At 45.6% G+C, this 26,373-nt stretch overlaps 3 protein-coding genes across 6 annotated transcripts; 2 read left to right on the top strand and 1 right to left on the bottom strand.

Annotated features, from left to right (window-relative positions):
* Window positions 1-3,256: 3,256 nt before the first annotated feature.
* On the top strand, window positions 3,257-7,299 carry PYR4 (pyrimidin 4). Its single transcript, XM_048708353.2, has 7 exons — window positions 3,257-3,636; window positions 3,735-3,916; window positions 4,284-4,420; window positions 4,641-4,806; window positions 4,885-5,001; window positions 5,382-5,542; window positions 6,889-7,299. The coding sequence occupies exons 1-7, from the start codon at window positions 3,398-3,400 to the stop codon at window positions 7,090-7,092; spliced, it is 1,206 nt and encodes a 401-aa protein (XP_048564310.2). The 5' UTR covers window positions 3,257-3,397; the 3' UTR covers window positions 7,093-7,299.
* A 297-nt stretch (window positions 7,300-7,596) lies between these two features.
* On the bottom strand, window positions 7,597-9,112 carry LOC125544611 (pentatricopeptide repeat-containing protein At2g27800, mitochondrial-like). The gene has a single exon (XM_048708354.2). The coding sequence runs from the start codon at window positions 9,110-9,112 to the stop codon at window positions 7,931-7,933; it is 1,182 nt and encodes a 393-aa protein (XP_048564311.1). The 3' UTR covers window positions 7,597-7,930.
* Window positions 9,113-9,181: 69 nt separating this feature from the next.
* LOC125544612 (RNA-binding S4 domain-containing protein) lies at window positions 9,182-13,101 on the top strand. 4 transcript variants are annotated; one of them, XM_048708355.1, is made up of 12 exons: window positions 9,182-9,391; window positions 9,469-9,569; window positions 10,306-10,437; window positions 10,546-10,619; window positions 10,689-10,794; window positions 10,894-10,962; window positions 11,337-11,401; window positions 11,510-11,608; window positions 11,783-11,882; window positions 12,041-12,083; window positions 12,390-12,496; window positions 12,818-13,101. In XM_048708355.1, exons 1-11 carry the CDS (start codon window positions 9,292-9,294, stop codon window positions 12,458-12,460), a joined length of 960 nt encoding a protein of 319 aa, XP_048564312.1. In that variant the 5' UTR covers window positions 9,182-9,291; the 3' UTR covers window positions 12,461-12,496; window positions 12,818-13,101. The 4 variants fall into 4 exon arrangements, with proteins under 4 accessions (XP_048564312.1, XP_087403580.1, XP_087403579.1 ...); XM_087547454.1 differs by having other exon boundaries at window positions 12,036-12,083; XM_087547453.1 differs by having other exon boundaries at window positions 12,024-12,083.
* The last annotated feature ends 13,272 nt before the right edge of the window (window positions 13,102-26,373 follow it).

Below are 26,373 nucleotides of genomic sequence, written 5' to 3'. Positions count from 1 at the left end.
TGTCGCTCGCTGCGCTGCGCCTGTGCGATTGCTCGACAGTTTGCCGCAGCGAGCGGCGAATAGGATTTTCCTTCCTATTGGACGCATTCTGCGTCAAACAACTGTACGACGCACGCACCGAAATCCCGACTGGGCCGGCCAATAGTGGGCGCGTTTTGCTTGTACAGTAGCGCTGCGATGATAATGATAAAAAAAAAGTAAACGCCCTTCTACCAGGATTCGACCTCTGAACCTCCAAGTTGCGTTCCAGAGGAGCAAACCAATAGACCTATCACGTGCTGGTTGTTAAATAATGAAGCGTGCTAATATAAGAACTAATACCAATGAAGAATCTGGACAGTTTTTTCAATTTTTTCAAACTTTCCTTCGAAATTGTGATTTTTTAAAGAGCAATGTTTCAAAATACGATAACTTTTTTAACAACTCGGACATATTTTCAAATTTCAAAAAATAAAAACAAAAGGCGTCAACATTTTTTGACAGATTTGTTTAAAAAATTCCTGAACATTTTCCGAAAACCCGAACATTTATAGAATCTTGAGAACAAAAATTTGATAATGGGAACAGTTTTTCAAAAGCACAAACTTTTTTGAACGTACAATTACGCAAACAAATTTTTGAACCGGAATTAGTTACTGTAGTGAACAACTTTTTGAACGTACAATTACACAAACAAATTTTCTGAAAACGAACAAAATTTGAGTTTCCCAAAAAATTTGGAATTTGTGACATTTCTTTAAACCACAAACATGTTTTTACTCTGGAGAACAAATTTTGAAACGGAGAACAAATTTGGAAGCATGAACAATTTTTTAAAGCACAAACATTTTTTGAATCTTGAGAACAAATTTGAAAAATCGCGAACAAATTTGGAAGCGTGAACAATTTTTTAAAGCACGAACATTTTTTGAATATTGAGAACAAATTTTGAAAAACCCTGAACAAATTTGGAAGCGCGAATATTTTCTGAAAACGTGAACATCTTATGAAATCTGGTACATTTTCTGCATTTCGAAAGTTTTGAACTTTTTTGTGTAACGAGAACAATTTTTGAATTTTGAGAACATTTTTCAAAAACTGAAATTTTTATAAAAAATACGAAGAAAATTTGAATATATTTGAGTTTCTTTTGAAGAAAGTGAAAAAAAAAGGAAAAGAAATAGAAAGAAAACAAAAAAATCAGGAGCAGTTTTCAAAATTGTGAACAAAAATTTGAAAATGTGAACACTATTTCAGGAATATGAACAAATTTTGACAAAAAGAACATTTTTGAAAATTCTAAACCATATTCGAAGTTTTTGAAAACCATATTAAAAAAGAAAAAACAAAGAAAACGGGAAAAAAGAAATAACAGAATAAGACTGTGAAGAAAACCAGAAAGAACCAGTAGAAGGTTTTAAGTTTTGTCATCGCTTTTACTTTCTTTAAGTTTAGCTTTGTTATTCTTTCACATCCATGAGTCAGTCGCGAGCATTTGTTGTTGCGGTTTTTTAATCTCGCAAAGCGAAACCAGTTAAATGGGCCGGCCCAGGATGAGCTATGCCCTGTGCGAAGCGGCGACTACTTGGCACAACACGGCATGTTTAGTTTTTTTTTTATAATCCAGTCTAATAGGCTGAATATAGGCCTAAAACAGCTAATAGGTTGAATTCTATGTGGTCCAGCGGGCTAAACGGCCCGTCGTGCCGGTTCGTGTAAGAAGGGGGTCATGCTTGTGCAAGGGAGGGTAGCACGCATGCCAGCCCGACAAGGCCTATGTACTTGACGTGCCCGGCAAGGCGTGCCATGCCTGGGTGAGCCATTTGGCCAGGTTTAGCTACAACTAATGGACAACCCGGCCCGGAGGCCCAAGCCTGAAAGCTCGGCATCCGGGCCGGGCTCTACTTTTTCGCCCGAAGCTTGCCTGAAATGACCATATATATACCTTTTCTATTTCAAATATAGGTACAACAAATTAATATAATATTCTAAATATGATTATTTTAATTAAAAAAATGCCACTATTCATGTGCTTCTGGACGGGCTCGGCCTTGTGATTTTTGTCTTCAGGCTTTGCCAAGCCCGGCCCGGCTTATGATTGGGTTTATACAACCCACCGCAGCTACTCCTATTGCAGAGTCCCCACGGACTTGTGAATCAACTTGTAATTGGATGGTGGGTGGATGGTGGTATCCCCAGTCCATCAGGATTTAAATTTTGGTGCTCGTATTTATCCTGTATTTATTTCAGGTTTTTCGCCAACACGTTTTCAGTGGGAGGAGACGTGTCGTTCACTACAAGATGCTTAAGATCACTTCGTAAAAATTTAAGGCGAGCGCTTGCGTTTGCACTATGTTAAAAAGAAAAATCCTCACGCACTTTGCTCAACCAATAAAAAAAGACAAAAATAGCCCCGCGCATTAAAGATGGCAATTTTACCCATGGGTATGGGTACCCGCGGATCCCGTACCCGCATGGGTAGGGTATGGGCATAATTTTATACCCATGGATAGTATCCATACCCTACTCGTTAACTCATGGGTAGGGTACGGGTATAGCTTTGTGCCCATAGATATATCCATACCCTGTCCCTTTATACTGACACGTTTACCCTACCTGTGAAATGTGTTATGAGATTGTGAACCTATCTTAAAGTTGTCATCAATTGTTAATTTGAATTGAGATAATTGTTATGTACTCATCTATCTGTTACTGAGTTGAGATAAATATTTTTTGGTCAAATGTGATATCGATGAATGTGAAATTGTAAATAACTTGTGTATTATTTGATCTACTTATTGGTACCCAATGGGTATGGATACCCGCCGGATATGAGTACGGATAAAGTTTCATACCCGTGGATACGGGTATGGGTAAAATTTTATACCCATTGACTGCATGGTATGTGTATGGTATTGCTCTAGCCGTCCCATACCCGCGACCCGTGTGCCTTGGCCATCGCCTTGGCGCACAACCCACCGCACCAGCCAGGCGCACGGCCAGCACGCACGCTCGCCACTCCCGTCGCGCCGCCTCCTTGCTGGCTCCTCCCCCGCCTTCGCCGCGCGCCGCCACTTACCGTCGCGTCACCTTCTCTGCTTCTCTCCAGCCTCCGACCACCGTAGACCCGTACTCCCGTAGCGCGCTGCCTCGGTCCCTACGTCGCTGCACGCCTGCACACGGCGGAGGAGCTCCCGGGTACTCCGGCAGAATCCAAAAACCGAGCCAAATTGTCGGGTTTTTTTTTCTAATTTCGTTCGTCATTTTGGGTTCGAAATTACTTAACCGAGCCAAACACCGAACTACACCAACCGAATCTTCGGTTTCTACCCACCAAACGCCCACGCCTCTTGCTGCTCCACGCCGGACTCGCCACCGGAGGAGGGCCAAACCGAATCCGAATAAAGCCGCCAAGTCAATGCAGTTCGCGATCACCACCGCCGCCGTCTCCGCGAACCCGCATCTGAAGCCTCTGGTCTCCTTCCCGCGGCCGTCGCCCCAGCACCGGGTCCGAGTCCACCCTCCTCGCCACCGCCCGAACACGAGGGCGAGCGCCATGGCCTCCTCGGCGACGCAGGAGCTCACCATCACGCGCCCCGACGACTGGCACCTCCACCTCCGCGACGGCGACGTGATGGCCGCTGTGCTCCCCCACAGGTTTGCTCCTTCTGCTAGTGCACTCTTACTGTTCGGTGCAATGCCTCAAAGAGCTTAACAGGCAGCGCCTCTGTGTTTTGTTGTGTGCTCTGTGGCAGCGCGAGGCACTTTCAGAGAGCCATCGTCATGCCCAACCTGAAGCCCCCGGTTACAACAACGGCACGTGCGATCGCGTACAGAGATGAGATCATGAAGGCGCTGCCTCCCGGCAGCAGCTTCGTGCCGCTCATGACGCTCTACCTCACGGACAGCACTAGCCCGGAAGAAATTAGGATTGCAAGTACGGATTCTCCCTACCGAAATTGGTTCTTTAGCTGTTTTTTTTTTTTTGCTGTGTGTACTTCATGATTGCGTCTCCTGGTTATCAAATATCTATATCTGTCTCCCAACTAGCAAAAAACCAAATTTATAGTCAGCCCTATTGTTTGTTAGTTTTGATGTGCATACACACGATGAGTTTGTTACCACATTGTTAGTTCATGTTAGAAGCTAGAATAAGATTTATTAACGTGATTATGGTTATTCCCTTAACGATTCTGATTCATCTTGTAAATTTTCTGCTCCTCCTTCAGTCATGACTCATAAATTATGAAGTGATGGATCATAATGTTTATTTTGCATGCCATGTTTGTTTTGTTGGTTTGTAGGAAAGAGTGGTGTGGTTTTTGCTGTCAAGTTGTATCCTGCTGGAGCAACTACTAACTCCCAAGATGGCGTAACTGATATTTTGGGGAAATGCTTGCCTGTCCTTGAAGAGATGGTTAAGCAGGAAATGCCTTTACTTGTAAGTAGTTATTGTTCTTCTCCCTACACAGAACCCCAAAGTTTTGGTTCATCTGCCAAGTTGGTCTCTAGCTTTACTTCAGATATTAAATGGGCTTGCCATTTGTTGCCTTGACAGTACCAAAATTATCAAAAAGATGTTCGTCAGAGTTAGTAATATTGATACCTGTACGGTCAATGCCAACATAGTCACCTTTATGGCTATTTTTCATTTCCTTCAGGTTCATGGAGAAGTCACAGATCCTCATGTCGATACCTTTGACCGTGAGAAGGTCTTCATTGAGAAAATATTAGCACCACTTGTAGAAAAACTTCCACAGCTGAAAATCGTTATGGAACATATCACTACGATGGATGCAGTGAACTTCGTAGAATCATGCAAAGAAGGTATGCGCTCTTACAATGATCATTAATACTTCTGTTTTTCCCTATATGTGGTTCTTACATTTCTTTGTGTGTTTTCAGGTCATGTTGCTGCAACAGTGACTCCACAGCATCTCCTTCTAAACAGGAATGCGTTGTTTCAGGGTGGTTTACAGCCTCACAATTATTGCTTGCCAGTGCTGAAGAGAGAAACTCACAGTATGTTCCGGTCACTCTCGTGTCCCTAACCCACATAAGTTTCCAGTCTGCCCTACCATTAGTTATTGTTCTCACTGAAATATTTATGGTAGAAAACATTGGCTTGGATATTCCTTCAGCAGTAAAAGACTAGATCTACAACATTGCTATTCTCGCATTACGTTGTCATATTCCTTTGATGCTTATATTCTTTGCCAGCATTACAATTTCGAATATATGAACATGGCTTTGGACTTCATTGCATTCTTTTATTATCAAAAGTGCACCTTTATTTGTAGGATAACACTAGTGATGTGCTTGGTAGAAAATATGATCAATTTCCCTTTTCTTCTTTCTACAACATCCAATGTGTTTAATTGTCTCTGAATCTTCTACCCCAGGGCAAGCTATTGTTTCTGCTGTAACAAGTGGGAGCAGACAATACTTTCTTGGCACTGACAGTGCTCCCCATGATAAACGGATGAAGGAGTGTTCCTGTGGATGTGCAGGAATATATAGCGCTCCTGTTGCTCTTTCTCTTTATGCGAAGGTATTTGAAGAGGTAATATATTTCTGTCTCTCTCTCTCTCTCGGTCTAGCCTTTGTTCGGGTATGGGACCGACCTGGGATTCTTCCATCCGAGTGAGTACCGCCCTTCTGATTTGGTTTGAGTACGGGACCGACCTTCTCTTTTGTTTGTAATTGGGCTTGCCCGAAACAAAGGAACTTTGTCGTTTTTTATTGAATTCGCTGATAGATCTGGATGATTCAAAGAATGATTCTTCCCTGGGTATTTCCCCGGTACCATTATTTAAATTGGAGCTTTTCAATTCCATTTTTGAGATTGAGGTGAGGGCTGCCGTGCTTTAGAGAAGCTGCCGTGCCTACCCCACCCCAATTGGTCGTGCTTTTCCTGTTTCTTAAGCCACGCGAATGAATAGGTCTGCGTTTGCTCGGAGGAAGGTGTTTAGCCAGAGCGTTTCTCAGCTCAGACAAAGCTTCTCTTTACGTGAAGTGCCACGGTTCCTTTTCCCTCTTGACCCGGCTTTTCCTATTCTAACGGTAAAAACTTGTACTGGAACGGCAGCCCAGGGTTCGATCTTTGTTACCCCACTGATTGTGCGATCTTCTAGGCCGATATTGGCTTACGGAAAAGAAAACTCCTAAAGTGGCAGATTTGGAAGCAAATCCTGAGCTTCCATCAATGAAATTCCATTCAATGTGCCTGGGGTCCCCTCTGTTATCAATAAATGAGTAGGCGCTGAAGACGGCGAGTGCGGCTTGTCTCGTGCACCACCTGAATTGAATCATAGTAATGGGACTTTGGTAATCCAGTGATGAAGTCAATGCTGATAATGGACCATGCTTCATCAGGAATGGGTAGAGGATCGAAGAGGCCAGGGAGTTTTTAATGTTCTACCTTAGCTTGCTGACAGATTTGACACTTGTTGACAAAAGATTCCACTGATTGAAAGATTCCTGTCCAAGCAAATAGTGCCTTGATGCGGTGATAAGTAGCAGTAATGCCAGAGTGGGCACCAATACCACTGGATAATCTGGAATGCGACGTGGCATACCCGAAAGCCCTAAGAAATGCATGGGAAAGAAGGTCAGATTAACCCCGAAAAAAGTGATCCAAAAATGGATTTGGCCTAAAGTTTCAGGATATGTCCGACCAAAGATTTTACCCACCCAATAGTAAAATCCAGCAAATAAAACTCTCTCTCATTGGAGTTCAGTATTTTCTTTGGTCTGGATCGTTATCATCTTACTAGAAACTACTGTTATAATTGTCTCAGCTACAAAAAGTCTATCACAATCTTATAGGCAAAGAACTACTCTATCCGACATGAAAATGTTAGGATTTCTTACTAATCTGTTTTTTGGACATATTTTGTCCTGTTTCAGGTCGGTGCTCTTGATAAGCTAGAGGCGTTTACAAGCTTCAATGGGCCAGATTTTTATGGACTCCCAAGGAACACATCAAAGATTGTTCTGAGAAGGAGCCCCTGGAAAGTGCCTGCAACTTATGCGTACGGTTCAGGGGTGATTGTGCCTATGTCCACCGGCAACACTCTGGAATGGCTTCCGTCCGATCAGCCTGAAGAATAAGCAAATTACAGACGATCCATTTGGGGGAGAAACAATAAGTGGAGCCGTTCCATCTCCCCCTTTAAAGTAGAATGAGCCTGACAAACATGGTTTTGGTTGTAAACTTACCCCGTGTGGGATTCCTAAAAGCAACTTTGTAAGAGCAACTTATTCGAAGCAAGAGCGAAGAAGTCTTCGTCTGAATAAAAGAAAAGAGGTTCTTGTTGAGTTATCTGCATTTCAGTGGATTGCACTAAAACCTCATCAGAAGATGAAAGGGTAAGCTGATACTATTTGCGTGCGAGTCTTGTTGAGTCGATTGGCACGGCAGGTGAAGCGGCAGCCACAGCCATGGCGTCAAAGGCGTGCGTAGAGTTGTGTCGGCATAGCTCTACCCAACAGGTTGGTGCTCATATTACGCACAACAATACGAGAAGAAGAATTTAGCCAGTTCCCTGGTATATTCCTCGTCTCTTTCATTCCACCCCGTGTTTAAAAGACGTGTTGTTCGCGCGTAGTTGCAGGTGATAATTCAAGATATTTTAACTCTTCAAACTTACTAACATTCAATTACACGATCCGTTTTCAACTCGCATGTATCGTTGTGGGCACATTGCACACATGACTCTGTTCCTCCCTCCACACAAATATAAGATGTCCTACAGTAACCTTTTTTTTTCTAAATCAAATGTATATAGACACGTTCTAGTTTTAGTGTGCTTGTTCATTCATTTCAATTCAAATATAGACTATATTGACATACCTAAAACATCTTACATTTGTGAACGGATACTCGAGAATCATAGTAAAAAAAAATCCAATGCAGATAAAACATCCAACGCAGCTGCTGAATTCTCTGCTAACTTTGTCGTCGTCGCCGATCACCACCTCTCGTGCTCTCAACAGCAGCATCCATGCCATCGTCGCCGTCCTCGTCGTCTTGGATGGAAGCGAGGAGCTCTCGCCGCTCGGCGACTCTGAGCATGCCCATCTCCTCCATCTCCCTGACCACTCTTTCAGCGTCGTCCCTCTTCCCGGCCCTCCCCAGCTCCTCCACCACCGCCCTCCTCGTGATATGATCCACCACCGCCCCCGCCCTGGCCATATCCCACATCACCCGCTCGGCCTCCGCGGCCTCCCCGGCCACGGCGAGCGCGCTGACGAACGCGTTGCAGGACGGCTCCGTCGGCATCATCCCTTTGCCCCGCATTTCGTCGAACAGCTCCCGGGCGTTCTTGGTGCGGCCCTGCGCGCTCAGCCCGCGCACCAGGTAGCTGTACGTGAGGCCGTCCGGCTGGCAGCCGTAGACGGGCGCCATCTGGTGGAACACGCGCAGCGCGTCGTTGAGGTGCAGCGACTGCGCGTAGCCCCTGACGAGCACGTTGAGCGCCCGGGTGTCCGGCGGGACGCCCTCCTCCAGCATCTGCCGGAACAGCGCCGAGACGGTGTCCATGTACATGTAGTGCACCATGGAGTCGTTGCCCCCGCGCGACAGCAGCGCCGTGAAGAGCGCGTGGTAGGTGTCGGCGGCGGGGCGCGCGGCCGGGTCGGCGGAGGCGCGCATGAGGGTGTAGACGTGGAACGCCTTGCCGAGCTTGCGGAACTCGCAGTAGAAGTAGAGGGCGGCCCTGAGGAGGGGCCCCGGGGACGGCAGGGACGGGAGGAGGGAGAAGAAGAGGGCGCAGGTGCGGTCGAACTCGTGGTAGAGCTGGGCGGCGCCCAGGCGCTTGACGGCGACGAGGAAGGGCCCCGGGTCGGGCCGGAAGGTGGGCCGGCCGAGGGAGTGGGTGAGCAGCGGGAAGAGGAGGCGGAGGTCGGAGGTGGAGGCGAGGGAGGATGCGAGGACGGCCGGGGTGAGGCGGGAGGGGAGGGAGGCGACGGCGGCGGAGACGGCGTCGGGCGACGGCGACTGGCTGGGCGCGCGGTGGCTGCGGCGGAAGCGGTGCGGGGTGCGGCGGGACGAGGTGGCGAAGGGGAGGCGGTGGGAGAGGGAGGCGCCGGCGGGCGTGCTGCAGAGGATGCGCCGGAGGAGCGTGCTCATCGCGGCGGCGGCGGCGGCGGGGATACTGCAACACCAGTACACTCCACAGAACCCACAAAAGGCCACAGACGGCACAACACAATCCCGCACCCGGTTAGGCAACCGCCACCAAGCACGGCACGCTCACATCACATCACAGAGGCTCAGAGCACAGGCGGCCTGGTCGGCTTGCAGAAAGGATGGCCGCCGCGGTCGCCTTGGCAAGCCCTCTCCGGCGACTCCTCCACTGCCCTTGCCCGCGCCGCGCTATCGCCACGCCACTCCGCTTCTTCGCGCGAGGTAAGCCCTAACCCATTGCCCGGTCGGTCTGATGCTCTGATTGAGCTGTCTGTCTAAGGCTTGGCCGCCGTGCGCAGGGCGGTGTGACCTGGCCCTCGCCGTCTCGGCGGCCGCAGTCGGAGATAAGTGGGGCGTGCACAGGCATGTAATCGAGGAAGTCATGGACATTCTGGATATGGTTATCTCTTTTTCTTCATTCTAGCACATTTGTATTTTCCATTGAACCTCCGTCAGAGTCTAGTTCGACGTGAAACAGTTCTATTGACTGCCCCGTTTACTGAGATTAGATGGTTGATGATAGTGCGGATACTTGGCCTGTCGACGAACTGTGCCTCGATGGAATTTTAGACTTCTTCCCACTATTCATGAGCTTCAGGTTGTGTTCTAATAGGCTGATGCTTCCTCTCTAAGAGAGTATTTTTAGTACATGAAAATTAGGGGAAATGAGATGTGCTTCCTGTTAGCTGTTTCGCTATTGAAGCATGAAGAAAAAGTCAATTAATTGTCCATTTGGTGTGTGAAAACATAACCTTTCAATCATATTGACTGGTGCCTTTGTAGGAAGAGAATAAAATTGCTTCTTCCCAGGTATACCAAGTGGCAGGAGTTCTAGAATTGGTGAATAGATGTACGGATAAGCTGTAGGGAGGAAATACAAAGTTGATCCTGATATCCTATAGTGTCACATGATGCTTAGTAGAACATAACATAACATAACTGCCTTTTTGCATATTAACAATGTACCATGAGGTTACCACATGGCTTTTCAGTAAATTTGTTCCAGTACCGTAGTTAGTCCATTTCCAAGAGAAGGCATATCACCCTGTTTTATATTGAGAAAATTACTGGGGTTACAGTTACATGATCATTAGTTCTTAAGTTCATGAATTTGTACTGACATCAAGCGTATGCAGGCACAAAGGGCTTCCCAACGAAGAGATGTCTTCCACACCAGTTTTCTTACGCCACCTATCATAGCGGAGGCTATGCTAGCAATTGAAAAGTTAGCTGATATCAAAGCAGTAGCTCAGGGGGGCTATCCACAGGTGGAATTCAATACAATCAAAGGAGTTGTTGATAGCTACCATTTTTACGTGAATAATAGCTTATATTAACCTATATACCTTGTTTTTCTCATCTTCATATCCATCTAGGCTGAGCGGTGCCGAATTTCAGTTGGGCATCCAGACTCTATGAGAAGTGACCCAGATGTAGTTGCTGCTTTGAGGTTTTCAAGAATTTATATGTTGTAGCCACCACTATCTGTTATGTAAACTGAATTTTAAACCTTTCCCAGCATCTCCGGGAATTTCCGATTAGAACCCTGTTCTCATGGTGATTTTCTCGGTGCTATTCTTGGGGCAGGAATTACAAGGGAGAAAGTTGGAGATATACTTTTACAGGTCCACACTTTCCACAAATACTCATTTCCCTGATGCGGTGTCCAGTTTTTCTTTTTCCATCTTATCACCATTTGAGCTGTCTCTTTGCTTTTCTGTTAGGGGGAAAGAGGTGCTCAGGTCCTTGTTGATCCAGAGCTTGTTGACTATCTGACTTCCACACTAGAAAAGGTAGGTATCTCACAAATTATGTTGCCAATTTTTCGTTTGCGCAAGCTGGATGTGCATACTCCCACTTGTGTGCCTATGTTTATATAATGGAGCAGATCTGAGATATTACATGCTGATGTATTTATTTTTACTCGACATTTTAAGAAATTAGAGCACATTGCGATCTTAATTTTTATGTCCGCTTAGATCGCTGAAAATCTTTGTTCTTTTTATGTTAGCCTTTTATATTTGTGAGTTTTGACCCAAATCTGTCCGCGAAGAATCTCCCCATGAACTTTGACTGTTGTTTATGATTTTTTTGAGTATTATTTTCCTTGTTGGAAGTGCAGATTCTTCTAATTATGGTTTACTGTGAATGATATTTTATTGAACAGGTGGGGAAAGTTGGTGTTTCATGCACCCAGATTCCCTTGCTTGCTATAGAGTATGAGCCACCAAGGTTTGTTTCACATGTCATCATGGATCTTAGTGTATATACTGCATTCTTAAGATCACAACAACTTATGATGTAATACCCTGGAATAAGCTGCTCAGCGCTGCCCTGCAGGACCAAATCTTTTAAAACTGTAGAATCATCACTTCGGGTTGATGCTGTGGCCAGTGCAGGATTTAAAATATCACGCACAAAGCTTGGTAGCATGATCAGGTATGAACTTTGAGCTGATAATTTGTTACTTTATGTTCAGTAAGGCTTTTCTTTACCTTAACATGAATAGTTGGACATTCTTATGTTATTTTGGACAGTGCTGTTAGCCTGTTGGTTTTTCTAATTACCGTGCACAATGCAATTCATTGTAAGTTTCTTTTTCTGTTTGGTAAGTTCTGGAGATGTTCGTGTGAATTGGTCACTGGTTTCGAAAAGTGGAGCTACCCTCAAGGCTGGGGATGTTGTTTCTGTCAGTGGGATGGGGAGATTAAAGGTAAAATCAATCACCAGTTATTGTCTTTTTGAATAAATGCTTGATGAGTCTTGAATTCTCTCGAGCAAATTAGGATAAAATTATGATGTTACTGTTGCACCTAGTTTACTCTGATGGAACAATTTTTCTGGTGGTTGAGAGGCATTCCACCAGTGCAGGTTTTTGAGAATATGTTGGGCCTTGCATTGTATTCTGTATGCAGTTAAGTTGGACCGCCCATTCTATATGTTTAGTGTTTGTTGTTGTTTTAATCCTTTCCTTCTTTATTCTGTGAACCATACTCCAAAATGTTAAATGGAAAAATTACAACCTTGGCTGTCCACTTATATCCATAATATATTTGTTGATATATGCTGACAATTACTCCTAGATCTTTGCATTATATGATATGCAGAAATACCCCTTATAGCATGCTATGGAAGATGTATGCATGCTACTAGAGATGTCTAATACATTTTCAAATCTCTGTTATATGCTTGAGTTACTTCAAGTCATTATTTCCTGTAGATTGGGGAAATCGTGACTACGAAGAAAGGCAAATATGTCGTTCAGTTGATTCAATATTTGTAGGCCCGTGACTGATCAATTGTTCTCTGAAGAATACCTGACTCGTGGTATGCATTTTGATACCTACTATTTGAAGAAAATTCTCTTGTTCACGATTCAAATAGTAAAGCTGAAAATTTCGCTCTGCTTAGTACAGTATAATTCTAAGATTCATCAAGTAATTACTTCATTTTGCTTAAATTAGCTGGGTTCAACATTTCTAAAGAAACTCGTGAGTATATTGTTAGGGTGTAATTGTATTGCTAAGTCATCACTGAGGCAGTATAAAAGATCATACTATGATGGAAAAAACAATTTATTTATGATATGTGTGCTTACCCTATTTTGGATTTCACTCTTCTACTCTTTACTGTGCACTTTGCTTTCAGAGTTTGCGAAGTGCTCAGTTGCTTACACAAGCACAAGGGCTGCAGCTGCCTGCGAATATTTACGATGAAACTGATTCATAATGTTTAGAAGAGAAAAGGACAAGTGGACAGTACATGTAAAGTATATGTGACAGCTTATCTTTAAAGTCCAGATCAAATTGAGAATGAAATTTAGAAGGTACGCAATTCGCTTATAGTTGCAAGTCCATATGTTTTCAGTATTTATGAAGTAAATGGTGTTGGAAATATGCCCTAGAGGCAATAATAAAAGCATTATTATTATATTTCCTTGTTCATGATAATTGTCTTTATTCATGCTATAATTGTGTTATCCGGAAATCGTAATACATGTGTGAATAATAGACACCAACATGTCCCTAGTAAGCCTCTAGTTGACTAGCTCGTTGATCAACAGATAGTCATGGTTTCCTGACTATGGACATTGGATGTCATTGATAACGAGATCACATCATTAGGAGAATGATGTGATGGACAAGACCCAATCCTAAACATAGCACAAGATCGTATAGTTCGTTTGCTACAGTTTTCCAATATCAAGTATCTTTTCCTTAGACCATGAGATCGTGTAACTCCCGGATACCGTAGGAGTGCTTTGGGTGTACCAAACGTCACAGCGTAACTGGGTGACTATAAAGGTATACTACGGGTATCTCCGAAAGTGTCTGTTGGGTTGACACGGATCAAGACTGGGATTTGTCACTCCGTATGACGGAGAGGTATCACTGGGCCCACTCAGTAATGCATCATCATAATGAGCTCAAAGTGACCAAGTGTCTGGTCACGGGATCATGCAGTACGGTACGAGTAAATTGACTTGCCGGTAACGAGATTGAACGAGGTATTCTCGAATCTCGGGCAAGTAACATACCGATTGACGAAGGGAATTGTATACGGGGTTGCTTGAATCCTTGACATCGTGGTTCATCCGATGAGATCATCGAGGAGCATGTGGGAGCCAGCATGGGTATCCAGATCCCGCTGTTGGTTATTGATCGGAGAGCGATCTCGGTCATGTCTGCATGTCTCCCGAACCCGTAGGGTCTACACACTTAAGGTTCGGTGACGCTAGGGTTGTAGGGATATGTATATGCAGTAACTCGAATGTTGTTCGGAGTCCCGGATGAGATCCCGGACGTCACGAGGAGTTCCGGAATGGTCCGGAGGTAAAGAATTATATATAGAAAGTGCTATTTCGGCCGTCAGGACAAGTTTCGGGGTCACCGGTATTGTACCGGGACCACCCGAAGGGTCCCGGGGTCCACCGGGTGGGGCCACCTATCCCGGAGGGCCCCATGGGCTGAAGTGGGAAGGGATCCAGCCCAAAGTGGGCTGGGGCGCCACTTCCCCTAGGGCCCATGCGCCTAGGGTGGGGGAAACCCTAAAGGGGGGGCGCCCCTTGCTTGGGGGGCAAGCCCCCCACCCCTTGGCCGCCGCCCCCCTAGGAGATTGCATCTCCTAGGGCCGGCGCCCCCCCTTAGGCCCCCCTATATATAGTGGGGGGGATGGAGGACCTCTTACCTTTGCCTTTGGTGCCTCCCTCTCCCTCTCCAACACATCCTCCTCCATAGAGCTTGGCGAAGCCCTGCCGGAGTACTGCAGCTCCACCACCACCACGTCGTCGTGCTGCTGCTGGAGCCATCTTCCTCAACCTCTCCTTCCCCCTTGCTGGATCAAGAAGGAGGAGACGTTACGCTGACCGTACGTGTGTTGAATGCGGAGGTGCCGTCCGTTCGGCGCTAGGATCTTCGGTGATTTGGATCACGTCGAGTACGACTTCCTCATCCCCGTTCTTTGAATGCTTCCGCGCGTGATCTACAAAGGTATGTAGATACAATCCAATCACTCGTTGCTAGATGAACTCCTAGATGGATCTTGATGAAACCGTAGGAAAATTTTTGTTTTCTGCAGCGTTCCCCAACAGTGGCATCATGAGCTAGGTCTATGCGTAGTTCTCTTTGCACGAGTAGAACACAATTTGTTGTGGGCGTTGATGTTGTCAACTTTCTTGCCGCTACTAGTCTTATCTTGCTTCAACGGTATTGTGGGATGAAGCGGCCCGGACCAACCTTACACGTACGCTTACATGAGACCGGTTCCACCGACTAACATGCACAAGTTGCATAAGGTGGCTGGCGGGTGTCTGTCTCTCCCACTTTAGTTGGAGCGGATTCGATGAAAAGGGTCCTTATGAAGGGTAAATAGAAGTTGACAAATCACGTTGTGGCTTTCACGTAGGTAAGAAAACGTTCTTGCTAGAACCCTATTGCAGCCACGTAAAAACTTGCAACAACAATTAGAGGACGTCTAACTTGCTTTTGCAGCAAGTGTTCTGTGATGTGATATGGCCAAAGTTGTGATGAATGATGAATGATATATATGTGATGTATGAGATGTTCATGCTATTGTAATAGAAATCACGACTTGCATGTCGATGAGTATGACAACCGGCAGGAGCCATAGGAGTTGTCTTTATTTTTTGTATGACCTGCGTGTCATTGAGAAACGCCATGTAAATTACTTTACTTTATTGCTAAACGCGTTAGCCGTAGTAGTAGAAGTAATAGTTGGCGAGCAACTTCATGGAGACACGATGATGGAGATCATGATAATGGAGATCATGGTGTCATGCCGGTGACAAGATGATCATGGAGCCCCAAGATGGAGATCAAAGGAGCTATGTGATATTGGCCATATCATGTCACTATTATTATTTGATTGCATGTGATGTTTATCATGTTTCTGCATCTTGTTTACTTAGAACGACGGTAGTAAATAAGATGATCCCTCATAATAATTTCAAGAAAGTGTTCCCCCCTAATTGTGCACCATTGCGACAGTTCGTTGTTTCGAAGCACCACGTGATGATCGGGTGTGTTAGATTCCAACGTTCACATACAACGGGTGTAAGACAGATTTACACATGCAAACACTTAGGTTGACTTGACGAGCCTAGCATGTGCAGACATGGCCTCGGAACACAGAAGACCGAAAGGTCGAGCATGAGTCGTATAGAAGATACGATCAACATGAAGATGTTCACCGATGTTGACTAGTCCGTCTCACGTGATGATCGGACACGGCCTAGTTAACTCGGATCATGTTATACTTAGATTACTGGAGGGATGTCTATCTAAGTGGGAGTTCATTGAATAATTTGATTAGATGAACTTAATTATCATGAACTTAGTCTAAAATTTTTACAATATGTCTTGTAGATCAAATGGCCAACGTAGTCCTCAACTTCAACGCGTTCCTAGAGAAAACCAAGCTGAAAGACGATGGCAGCAACTACACGGACTGGGTCCGGAACCTGAGGGTCATCCTCATAGCTGCCAAGAAAGATTATGTCCTACAAGCACCGCTAGGTGACGCACCTGTTCTCCCTGCAGAACAAGACGTTATGAACGCTTGGCAGGCACGTACCGATGACTACTCCCTCGTTCAGTGCGGCATGCTTTACAGCTTAGAGCCGGGGCTCCAAAAGCGTTTTGAGAGACACGGAGCATATGAGATGTTCGAAGAGCTGAAAATGGTTTTCCAAGCTCATGCCCGGGTCGAGAGATATCAAGTCTCCGACAAGTTCTTCAGCTGTAAGATGGAGGAAAACAGTTCTGTCAGTGAGCACATACTCACTATGTCTGGGTTGCATAACCGCTTAACTCAGCTGGGAGTTAATCTCCCGGATGACACGGTCATTGACAGAATCCTTCAGTCGCTTCCACCGAGCTACAAGAGCTTTGTGATGAACTTCAATATGCATGGGATGGAAAAGACCATTCCTGAAGTATTTGCAATGCTGAAATCAGCAGAGGTAGAAGTCAAAAAGGAACATCAAATGTTGATGGTGAATAAAACCGCAAGGGTAAGAAAGCCTTCAAGAAGGACGGCAAGGGAGTTGCCGCGCCCGGCAAGCAAGCTGCTGGGAAGAAGCCAAAGAATGGACCCAAACCCGAGACTGGGTGCTTTTATTGTAAGGGAAGTGGTCACTGGAAGCGGAACTGCCCCAAATACTTAGCGGACAAGAAGGCCGGCATCGCGGAAGGTATATGTGATATACATGTAATTGATGTGTACCTTGCCAGTACTCGTAGTAGCTCCTGGGTATTTGATACCGGTGCGGTTGCTCACATTTGTAACTCAAAACAGGAGCTGCGGAATAAGCGGAGACTGGCGGAGGACGAGGTGACGATGCGCGTCGGGAATGGTTCCAAGGTCAATGTGATCGCCGTCGGCACGCTACCTCTACATTTACCTTCGGGATTAGTTTTAAACCTTAATAATTGTTATTTAGTGCCAGCTTTGAGCATGAACATTGTATCAGGATCTCGTTTAATTCGAGATGGCTACTCATTTAAATCCGAGAATAATGGTTGTTCTATTTATATGAGAGATATGTTTTATGGTCATGCTCCGATGGTGAATGGTTTATTCTTAATGAATCTCGAGCGTAATGCTACACATGTTCATAGTGTGAGTATCAAAAGATGTAAGATTGATAATGATAGTCCCACATACTTGTGGCACTTCCGCCTTGGTCACATAGGTGTCAAACGCATGTAGAAGCTCCATGCTGATGGACTTTTAGAGTCTCTTGATTACGAATCATTTCACACGTCCGAACCATGCCTCATGGGTAAAATGACCAAGACTCCGTTCTCAGGAACAATGGAGCGAGCAACCAACTTATTGGAAATCATACATACTGATGTGTGCGGTCCAATGAGTGTTGAGGCTCGCGGTGGCTATCGTTATGTTCTCACTCTCACTGATGACTTGAGTAGATATGGGTATGTCTACTTAATGAAACACAAGTCTGAGACCTTTGAAAAGTTCAAGGAATTTCAGAGTGAGGTTGAGAATCAACATGACAGGAAAATCAAGTTCCTGCGATCAGATCGTGGAGGAGAATACTTGAGTCACGAGTTTGGCACACACTTAAGAAAATGTGGAATAGTTTCACAACTCACGCCGCCTGGAACACCTCAGCGTAATGGTGTGTCCGAACGTCGTAATCGCACTCTATTAGATATGGTGCGATCTATGATGTCTCTTACCGATTTACCGCTGTCATTTTGGGGCTATGCTTTAGAGACTGCCGCATTCACTTTAAATAGGGCTCCGTCGAAATCCGTTGAGACGACACCGTATGAATTATGGTTTGGGAAGAAACCTAAGATGTCGTTTCTAAAAGTTTGGGGATGCGATGCTTATGTCAAGAAACTTCAACCTGAAAAGCTCGAACCCAAGTCGGAAAAATGCGTCTTCATAGGATACGCTAAAGAAACTATTGGGTATACCTTCTACCTCAGATCCGAAGGCAAGATCTTTGTTGCCAAGAATGGATCCTTTCTAGAGAAGGAGTTTCTCTCGAAAGAAGTAAGTGGGAGGAAAGTAGAACTTGATGAAGTATTACCTCTTGAACCGGAAAATGGCGCAACTCAAGAAAATGTTCCTGAGGTGCCTGCACCGACTAGAGAGGAAGTTAATGATGATGATCAAGATACTTCTGATCAAGCTCCTACTGAAATTCGAAGGTCCACAAGGACACGTTCCACACCAGATTGGTACGGCAACCCTGTCTTGGAAATCATGTTGTTAGACAACGGTGAACCTTCGAACTATGAAGAAGCGATGGCGGGCCCGGATTCTGACAAATGGCTGGAAGCCATGAAATCCGAGATAGGATCCATGTATGAAAATGAAGTATGGACTTTGACTGACTTTCCCGTAGAGCGGCAAGCCATAGAAAATAAATGGATCTTTAAGAAGAAGACAGACGCGGATGGTAATGTGACCATCTATAAAGCTCGGCTTGTCGCTAAGGGTTATCGACAAGTTCAAGGGGTTGACTACGATGAGACTTTCTCACCAGTAGCGAAGCTAAAGTCCGTCCGAATCATGTTAGCAATTGCCGCATTCTACGATTATGAGATATGGCAAATAGACGTCAAAACGGCATTCCTTAATGGTTTCCTTAAGGAAGAATTGTATATGATGCAGCCGGAGGGTTTTGTCGATCCTAAGAATGCTAACAAGGTGTGCAAGCTCCAACGCTCGATTTATGGGCTGGTGCAAGCATCTCGGAGTTGGAACATTCGCTTTGATGAGATGATCAAAGCATTTGGGTTTACACAGACTTATGGAGAAGTCTGCGTTTACAAGAAAGTGAGTGGGAGCTCTGTAGCATTTCTCATATTATATGTAGATGACATACTTTTGATGGGAAATGATATAGAACTCTTGGACAGCATTAAGGCCTACTTGAATAAGAGTTTTTCAATGAAGGACCTTGGAGAAGCTGCTTATATATTAGGCATCAAGATCTATAGAGATAGATCGAGACGCCTCATAGGTCTTTCACAAAGCACATACCTTGATAAGATATTGAAGAAGTTCAATATGGATCAGTCTAAGAAGGGGTTCTTACCTGTGTTACAAGGTGTAAAATTGAGCTCAGCTCAATGTCCGACCACGGCAGAAGATATAGAAGAGATGAGTGCCGTCCCCTATGCCTCAGCCATAGGTTCTATTATGTATGCCATGCTGTGTACCAGACCTGATGTAAACCTTGCCGTAAGTTTGGTAGGAAGGTACCAAAGTAATCCCGGCAAGGAACACTGGACAACGGTCAAGAATATCCTGAAGTACCTGAAAAGGACTAAGGAAATGTTTCTCGTTTATGGAGGTGACGAAGAGCTCGTCGTAAAAGGTTACGTCGACATGTGAAGCGGAGTACATGGCAGCCTCGGAGGCAGCGCATGAAGCAATTTGGGTGAAGGAGTTCATCACCGACCTAGGAGTCATACCCAATGCGTCGGGGCCGATCAAGCTCTTCTGTGACAACACTGGAGCTATTGCTCTTGCCAAGGAGCCCAGGTTTCACAAGAAGACCAGGCACATCAAGCGTCGTTTCAACTCCATTCGTGAAAATGTTCAAGATGGAGACATAGATATTTGTAAAGTACATACGGACCTGAATGTAGCAGATCCGTTGACTAAACCTCTCCCTAGAGCAAAACATGATCAACACCAGAATTCCATGGGTGTTCGATTCATCACAATGTAACTAGATTATTGACTCTAGTGCAAGTGGGAGACTGTTGGAAATATGCCCTAGAAGCAATAATAAAAGCATTATTATTATATTTTCTTGTTCATGATAATTGTCTTTATTCATGCTATAATTGTGTTATCCGGAAATCGTAATACATGTGTGAATAATAGACACCAACATGTCCCTAGTAAGCCTCTAGTTGACTAGCTCGTTGATCAACAGATAGTCATGGTTTCCTGACTATGGACATTGGATGTCATTGATAACGAGATCACATCATTAGGAGAATGATGTGATGGACAAGACCCAATCCTAAACATAGCACAAGATCGTATAGTTCGTTTGCTAGAGTTTTCCAATGTCAAGTATCTTTTCCTTAGACCATGAGATCGTGTAACTCCTGGATATCATAGGAGTGCTTTGGGTGTACCAAACGTCACAACGTAACTGGGTGACTATAAAGGTATACTACGGGTATCTCCGAAAGTGTCTGTTGGGTTGACACGGATCAAGACTGGGATTTGTCACTCCGTATGACGGAGAGGTATCACTGGGCCCACTCAGTAATGCATCATCATAATGAGCTCAAAGTGACCAAGTGTCTGGTCACGGGATCATGCATTACGGTACGAGTAAAGTGACTTGCCGGTAACGAGATTGAACGAGGTATTGGGATACCGACGATCGAATCTCGGGCAAGTAACATACCGATTGACGAAGGGAATTGTATACGGGGTTGCTTGAATCCTTGACATCGTGGTTCATCCGATGAGATCATCGAGGAGCATGTGGGAGCCAGCATGGGTATCCAGATCCCGCTGTTGGTTATTGACCGGAGAGCGATCTCGGTCATGTCTGCATGTCTCCCGAACCCGTAGGGTCTACACACTTAAGGTTCGGTGACGCTAGGGTTGTAGGGATATGTATATGCAGTAACCTGAATGTTGTTCGGAGTCCCGGATGAGATCCCGGACGTCACGAGGAGTTCCGGAATGGTCCGGAGGTAAAAATTATATATAGGAAGTGCTATTTCGGCCGTCAGGACAAGTTTCGGGGTCACCGGTATTGTATCGGGACCACCGGAAGGGTCCCGGAGGTCCACCTATCCCGGAGGGCCCCATGGGCTGAAGTGGGAAGGGATCCAGCCCAAAGTGGGCTGGGGCGCCACTTCCCCTAGGGCCCATGCGCCTAGGGTGGGGGAAACCCTAAAGGAGGGGCGCCCCCTTGCTTGGGGGGCAAGCCCCCCACCCCTTGGCCGCCGCCCCCCTAGGAGATTGCATCTCCTAGGGCCGACGCCCCCCCCCCCCTAGGCCCCCCTATATATAGTGGGGGGGATGGAGGACCTCTTACCTTTGCCTTTGGTGCCTCCCTCTCCCTCTCCAACACATCCTCCTCCTCCATAGAGCTTGGCGAAGCCCTGCCGGAGTACTGCAGCTCCACCACCACCACGCCATCGTGCTGCTGCTGGAGCCATCTTCCTCAACCTCTCCTTCCCCCTTGCTGGATCAAGAAGGAGGAGACGTTACACTGACCGTACGTGTGTTGAACGCGGAGGTGCCGTCCGTTCGGCGCTAGGATCTCCGGTGATTTGGATCACGTCGAGTACGACTTCCTCATCCCCGTTCCTTGAACGCTTCCGCGCGTGATCTACAAAGGTATGTAGATACAATCCAATCACTCGTTGCTAGATGAACTCCTAGATGGATCTTGGTGAAACCGTAGGAAATTTTTTGTTTTCTGCAACGTTCCCCAACAAATGGTAGGAGTATCATATATGCAAAGATGGGTAGCTGCACATAGGCTTGGAAAATCTGCTTTCTTTCATCATAGTTCTTCATGTGGCAGCTACCACTGATGTAGTCTTTTTGGTATTTTGTAGGATCGAAGTCCCTCTGTGAACTCCAACTCGTGTGAGGACTCAATCTGCTTTAGGGCAAAAAGGCGAACAAAAAGTATATCTTTTTTTTCGAAACGGAGGCAAAAGATTTGCCTCATCCATTAAATAAGAGGAGAATAGAGTTTAGAGTTTTTACAAGCGCCCTTGCAACACGGCATGGCAATTACTCTCATACAACAAAACACCCTAGTTTCTTAGCACCTGTCGTAACCCATAATTTTGCCTCAAGCACGATATTTTGGAGCAGGATAGGCGGCGGCGCGCTCTTGTTACGAAACACCCGCGCATTTCTCTCGTTCCAAATAGTCCAAGAGACGAGCATGGTGAGGGAGGCCATCGCTCATCTATTGGGGTTTCGCATGTCGGTCCTTTTATCCCACCATTGCATGAGGGAATCCTCAAGGTGCCAATTGGAGGTGTCCATGTGCACAAGACCAAACTTGTCAATGACCGATCGCCAGAGCCTAATGGAGAAGCGGCACTTGATGAAGAGGTGGATGTCCGATTCTTGCTCACGTTTGCAAAGAGGGCAAAGCCCACAGTTATCCCAACCACGCCGCACCAACCGGTCGGCGGTCCAGTTCCGGTCTTGCAAGGTCAACCAGGCGAAGAATTTGACCTTAGGGGGCCCCAAGCTCTCCAAACCATGTGGTGAATGGGCGAGTGCGTCAGGCCAAGGAATTGCGCCTTATAAGCTGTGGACGCCAAGTACTGCCCATCATCAGCATGTTTCCAAACAATGTCGTCCTCAACGTGATCGTCAAGATGGAAGTCATGCACAAGTGCCCAAAGCGAGAAAAGTTCACGGATGTGTGCGGCAGAGACAATAGTGGCATGCTTGATGTGGGTCATCCAAGCGTTCCCTCGCAGGGCCTGGCGAAGCGTCGATCTATTCCTTTTTGAGGCTTGAAAAATAAGAGGGGCAATATCCTTGGGCTTGCGGCCAAGCAACCATGGGGAGTCCCAGAACGGTGTTTTTGCACCATTGCCAACGATGATTGTGGTGGAGGCATAGAAGAAATCCATATCTTCGTCGGTGCACGGGTTGCCCAAGCCAACCCAAAGCTGTAGGATTTCGTAGTAATTTCAAAAAATTTCCTACCCACACGCAAGATCATGTGATGCATAGCAACGAGAGGGGAGAGTGTTGTCTACGTACCCTCGCAGACCGACTGCGGAAGCGTTGACACAACGTAGAGGAAGTAGTTGTACGTCTTCACGATCCAACCGATCAAGCACCGAAACTACAGCACCTCCGAGTTCGAGCACACGTTCAGCTCGATGACGATCCCCGGACTCCGATCCAGCAAAGTGTCGGGGAAGAGTTCCGTCAGCACGACGGCGTGGTGACGATCTTGATGTACTACAGCAGCAGGGCTTCGCCTAAACTCCGCTATAGTATTATCGAGGACTATGGTGGCTGGGGGCACCGCACATGGCTAAGGAATAGATCACGTGGATCAACTTGTGTGTTCTAGGGTGCCTCTGCCTCAGTATATAAAGGACTAGAGGGGGGAGGCTGGCTGGCCAAGGTGTGGCGCGCCAGGAGAGTCCTACTCCCTCTGGGAGTAGGATCCCCCCCCCCCCAATCCTAGTTGGAATAGGATTCGCGAAGGGGGAAAAGAGAGAGAGGGGGCCGGCCACCTTTCCTAGTCCTAATAGGACTAGGGGAAGGGGGAGGTGCGCAGCCCATGTAGGGCTGCCTCTTCTCTTTTCCACTAAGGCTCATCATGGCCCATTTAGCTCCCGGGGGGTTCCGGTAACCTTCCCGGTACTCCGGTAAAATCCCGATTTCACCCGGAACACTTCCGATATCCAAACATAGGCTTCCAATATATCAATCTTTATGTCTCGACCATTTCGAGACTCCTCGTCATGTCCGTGATCACATCCGGGACTCCGAACAACCTTCGGTACATCAAAATGCATAAACTCATAATATAACTGTCATCGTAACCTTAAGCGTGCGGACCCTACGGGTTCGAGAACAATGTAGACATGACCGAGACACGTCTCCGGTCAATAACCAATAGCGGGACCTGGATGCCCATATTGGCTCCTACATATTCTACGAAGATCTTTATCGGTCAGACCGCATAACAACATACGTTGTTCCCTTTGTCATCGGTATGTTACTTGCCCGAGATTCGATCATCGGTATCCAATACCTAGTTCAATCTCGTTACCGGCAAGTCTCTTTACTCGTTCCGTAATACATCATCCCGCAACTAACTCATTAGTTGCAATGCTTGCAAGGCTTATGTGATGTGCATTACCGAGAGGGCCCAGAGATACCTCTCCGACAATCGGAGTGACAAAACCTAATCTCGAAATACGCCAACCCAACATGTACCTTTGGAGACACCTGTAGTACTCCTTTATAATCACCCAGTTACGTTGTGACGTTTGGTAGTACCCAAAGTGTTCCTCCGGTAAACGGGAGTTGCATAATCTCATAGTTACAGGAACATGTATAAGTCATGAAGAAAGCAATAGCAACATACTAAACGATCAGGTGCTAAGCTAATGGAATGGGTCATGTCAATCAGATCATTCTCTTAATGATGTGATCCCGTTAATCAAATAACAACTCATTGTTCATGGTTAGGAAACATAACCATCTTTGATTAACGAGCTAGTCAAGTAGAGGCATACTAGTGACACTTTGTTTGTCTATGTATTCACACATGTATTATGTTTCCGGTTAATACAATTCTAGCATGAATAATAAACCTTTTATCATGATTATAAGGAAATAAATAATAACTTTATTATTGCCTCTAGGGCATATTTCCTTCAGTCTCCCACTTGCACTAGAGTCAATAATCTAGATTACACCGTAATGATTCTAACACCCATGGAGCCTTGGTGCTGATCATGTTTTGCTCGTGGTAGAGGCTTAGTCAACGGGTCTGCAACATTCAGATCCGTATGTATCTTGCAAATCTCTATGTCTCCCACCTGGACTAGATCCCGGATGGAATTGAAGCGTCTCTTGATGTGTTTGGTTCTCTTGTGAAATCTGGATTCCTTTGCCAAGGCAATTGCACCAGTATTGTCACAGAAGATTTTCATTGGACCCGATGCACTAGGTATGACACCTAGATCGGATATGAACTCCTTCATCCAGACTCCTTCGTTCGCTGCTTCCGAAGCAGCTATGTACTCCGCTTCACATGTAGATCCCGCTACGACGCTTTGTTTAGAACTGCACCAACTGACAGCTCCACCGTTTAATGTAAACACGTATCCGGTTTGCGATTTAGAATCGTCCGGATCAGTGTCAAAGCTTGCATCAACGTAACCATTTACGACGAGCTCTTTGTCACCTCCATATACGAGAAACATATCCTTAGTCCTTTTCAGGTATTTCAGGATGTTCTTGACCGCTGTCCAGTGATCCACTCCTGGATTACTTTGGTACCTCCCTGCTAGACTTATAGCAAGGCACACATCAGGTCTGGTACACAGCATTGCATACATGATAGATCCTATTGCTGATGCATAGGGAACATCTTTTATATTCTCTCTATCTTCTGCAGTGGTCGGGCATTGATTCTTACTCAATTTCACACCTTGTAACACAGGCAAGAATCCTTTCTTTGCTTGATCCATTTTGAACTTCTTCAAAATTTTGTCAAGGTATGTTGTTTGTGAAAGTCCAATTAAGCGTTTTGATCTATCTCTATAGATCTTAATGCCTAATATGTAAGCAGCTTCACCGAGGTCTTTCATTGAAAAACTCTTATTCAAGTATCCCTTTATGCTATCCAGAAATTCTATATCATTTCCAATCAGTAATATGTCATCCACATATAATATCAGAAATGCTACAGAGCTCCCACTCACTTTCTTGTAAATACAGGCTTCTCCGAAAGTCTGTATAAAACCAAATGCTTTGATCACACTATCAAAGCGTTTATTCCAACTCCTAGAGGCTTGCACCAGTCCATAAATGGACGCTGGAGCTTGCACACTTTGTTAGCTCCCTTTGGATCGACAAAACCTTCTGGTTGCATCATATACAACTCTTCTTCCAGAAATCCATTCAGGAATGCAGTTTTGACATCCATTTGCCAAATTTCATAATCATAAAATGCGGCAATTGCTAACATGATTCGGACAGACTTAAGCATTGCTACGGGTGAGAAGGTCTCATCGTAGTCAACCCCTTGAACTTGTCGAAAACCTTTTGCGACAAGTCGAGCTTTGTAGACCGTAACATTACCGTCACCGTCAGTCTTCTTCTTGAAGATCCATTTATTCTCAATTGGTTGCCGATCATCGGGCAAGTCAACCAAAGTCCATACTTTGTTCTCATACATGGATCCCATCTCAGATTTCATGGCTTCAAGCCATTTTGCGGAATCTGGGCTCACCATCGCTTCTTCATAGTTCGTAGGTTCATCGTGATCTAGTAGCATGACTTCCAGAACAGGATTGCCGTACCACTCTGGTGCGGATCTCACTCTGGTTGATCTACGAGGTTCAGTAGTATCTTGACCTGAAGTTTCATGATCATTATCATTAGCTTCCTCACTAACTGGTGTAGGTGTCACTGAAACAGTTTTCTGTGATGTACTA

The sequence above is a fragment of the Triticum urartu genome, chromosome 3A, assembly GCF_056163025.1.
Source record: "Triticum urartu cultivar PI428250 chromosome 3A, HENAU_Tu73, whole genome shotgun sequence".
Lineage (NCBI taxonomy): Eukaryota > Viridiplantae > Streptophyta > Magnoliopsida > Poales > Poaceae > Triticum > Triticum urartu.
This window is presented reverse-complemented; position numbering and strand designations above follow the sequence as displayed.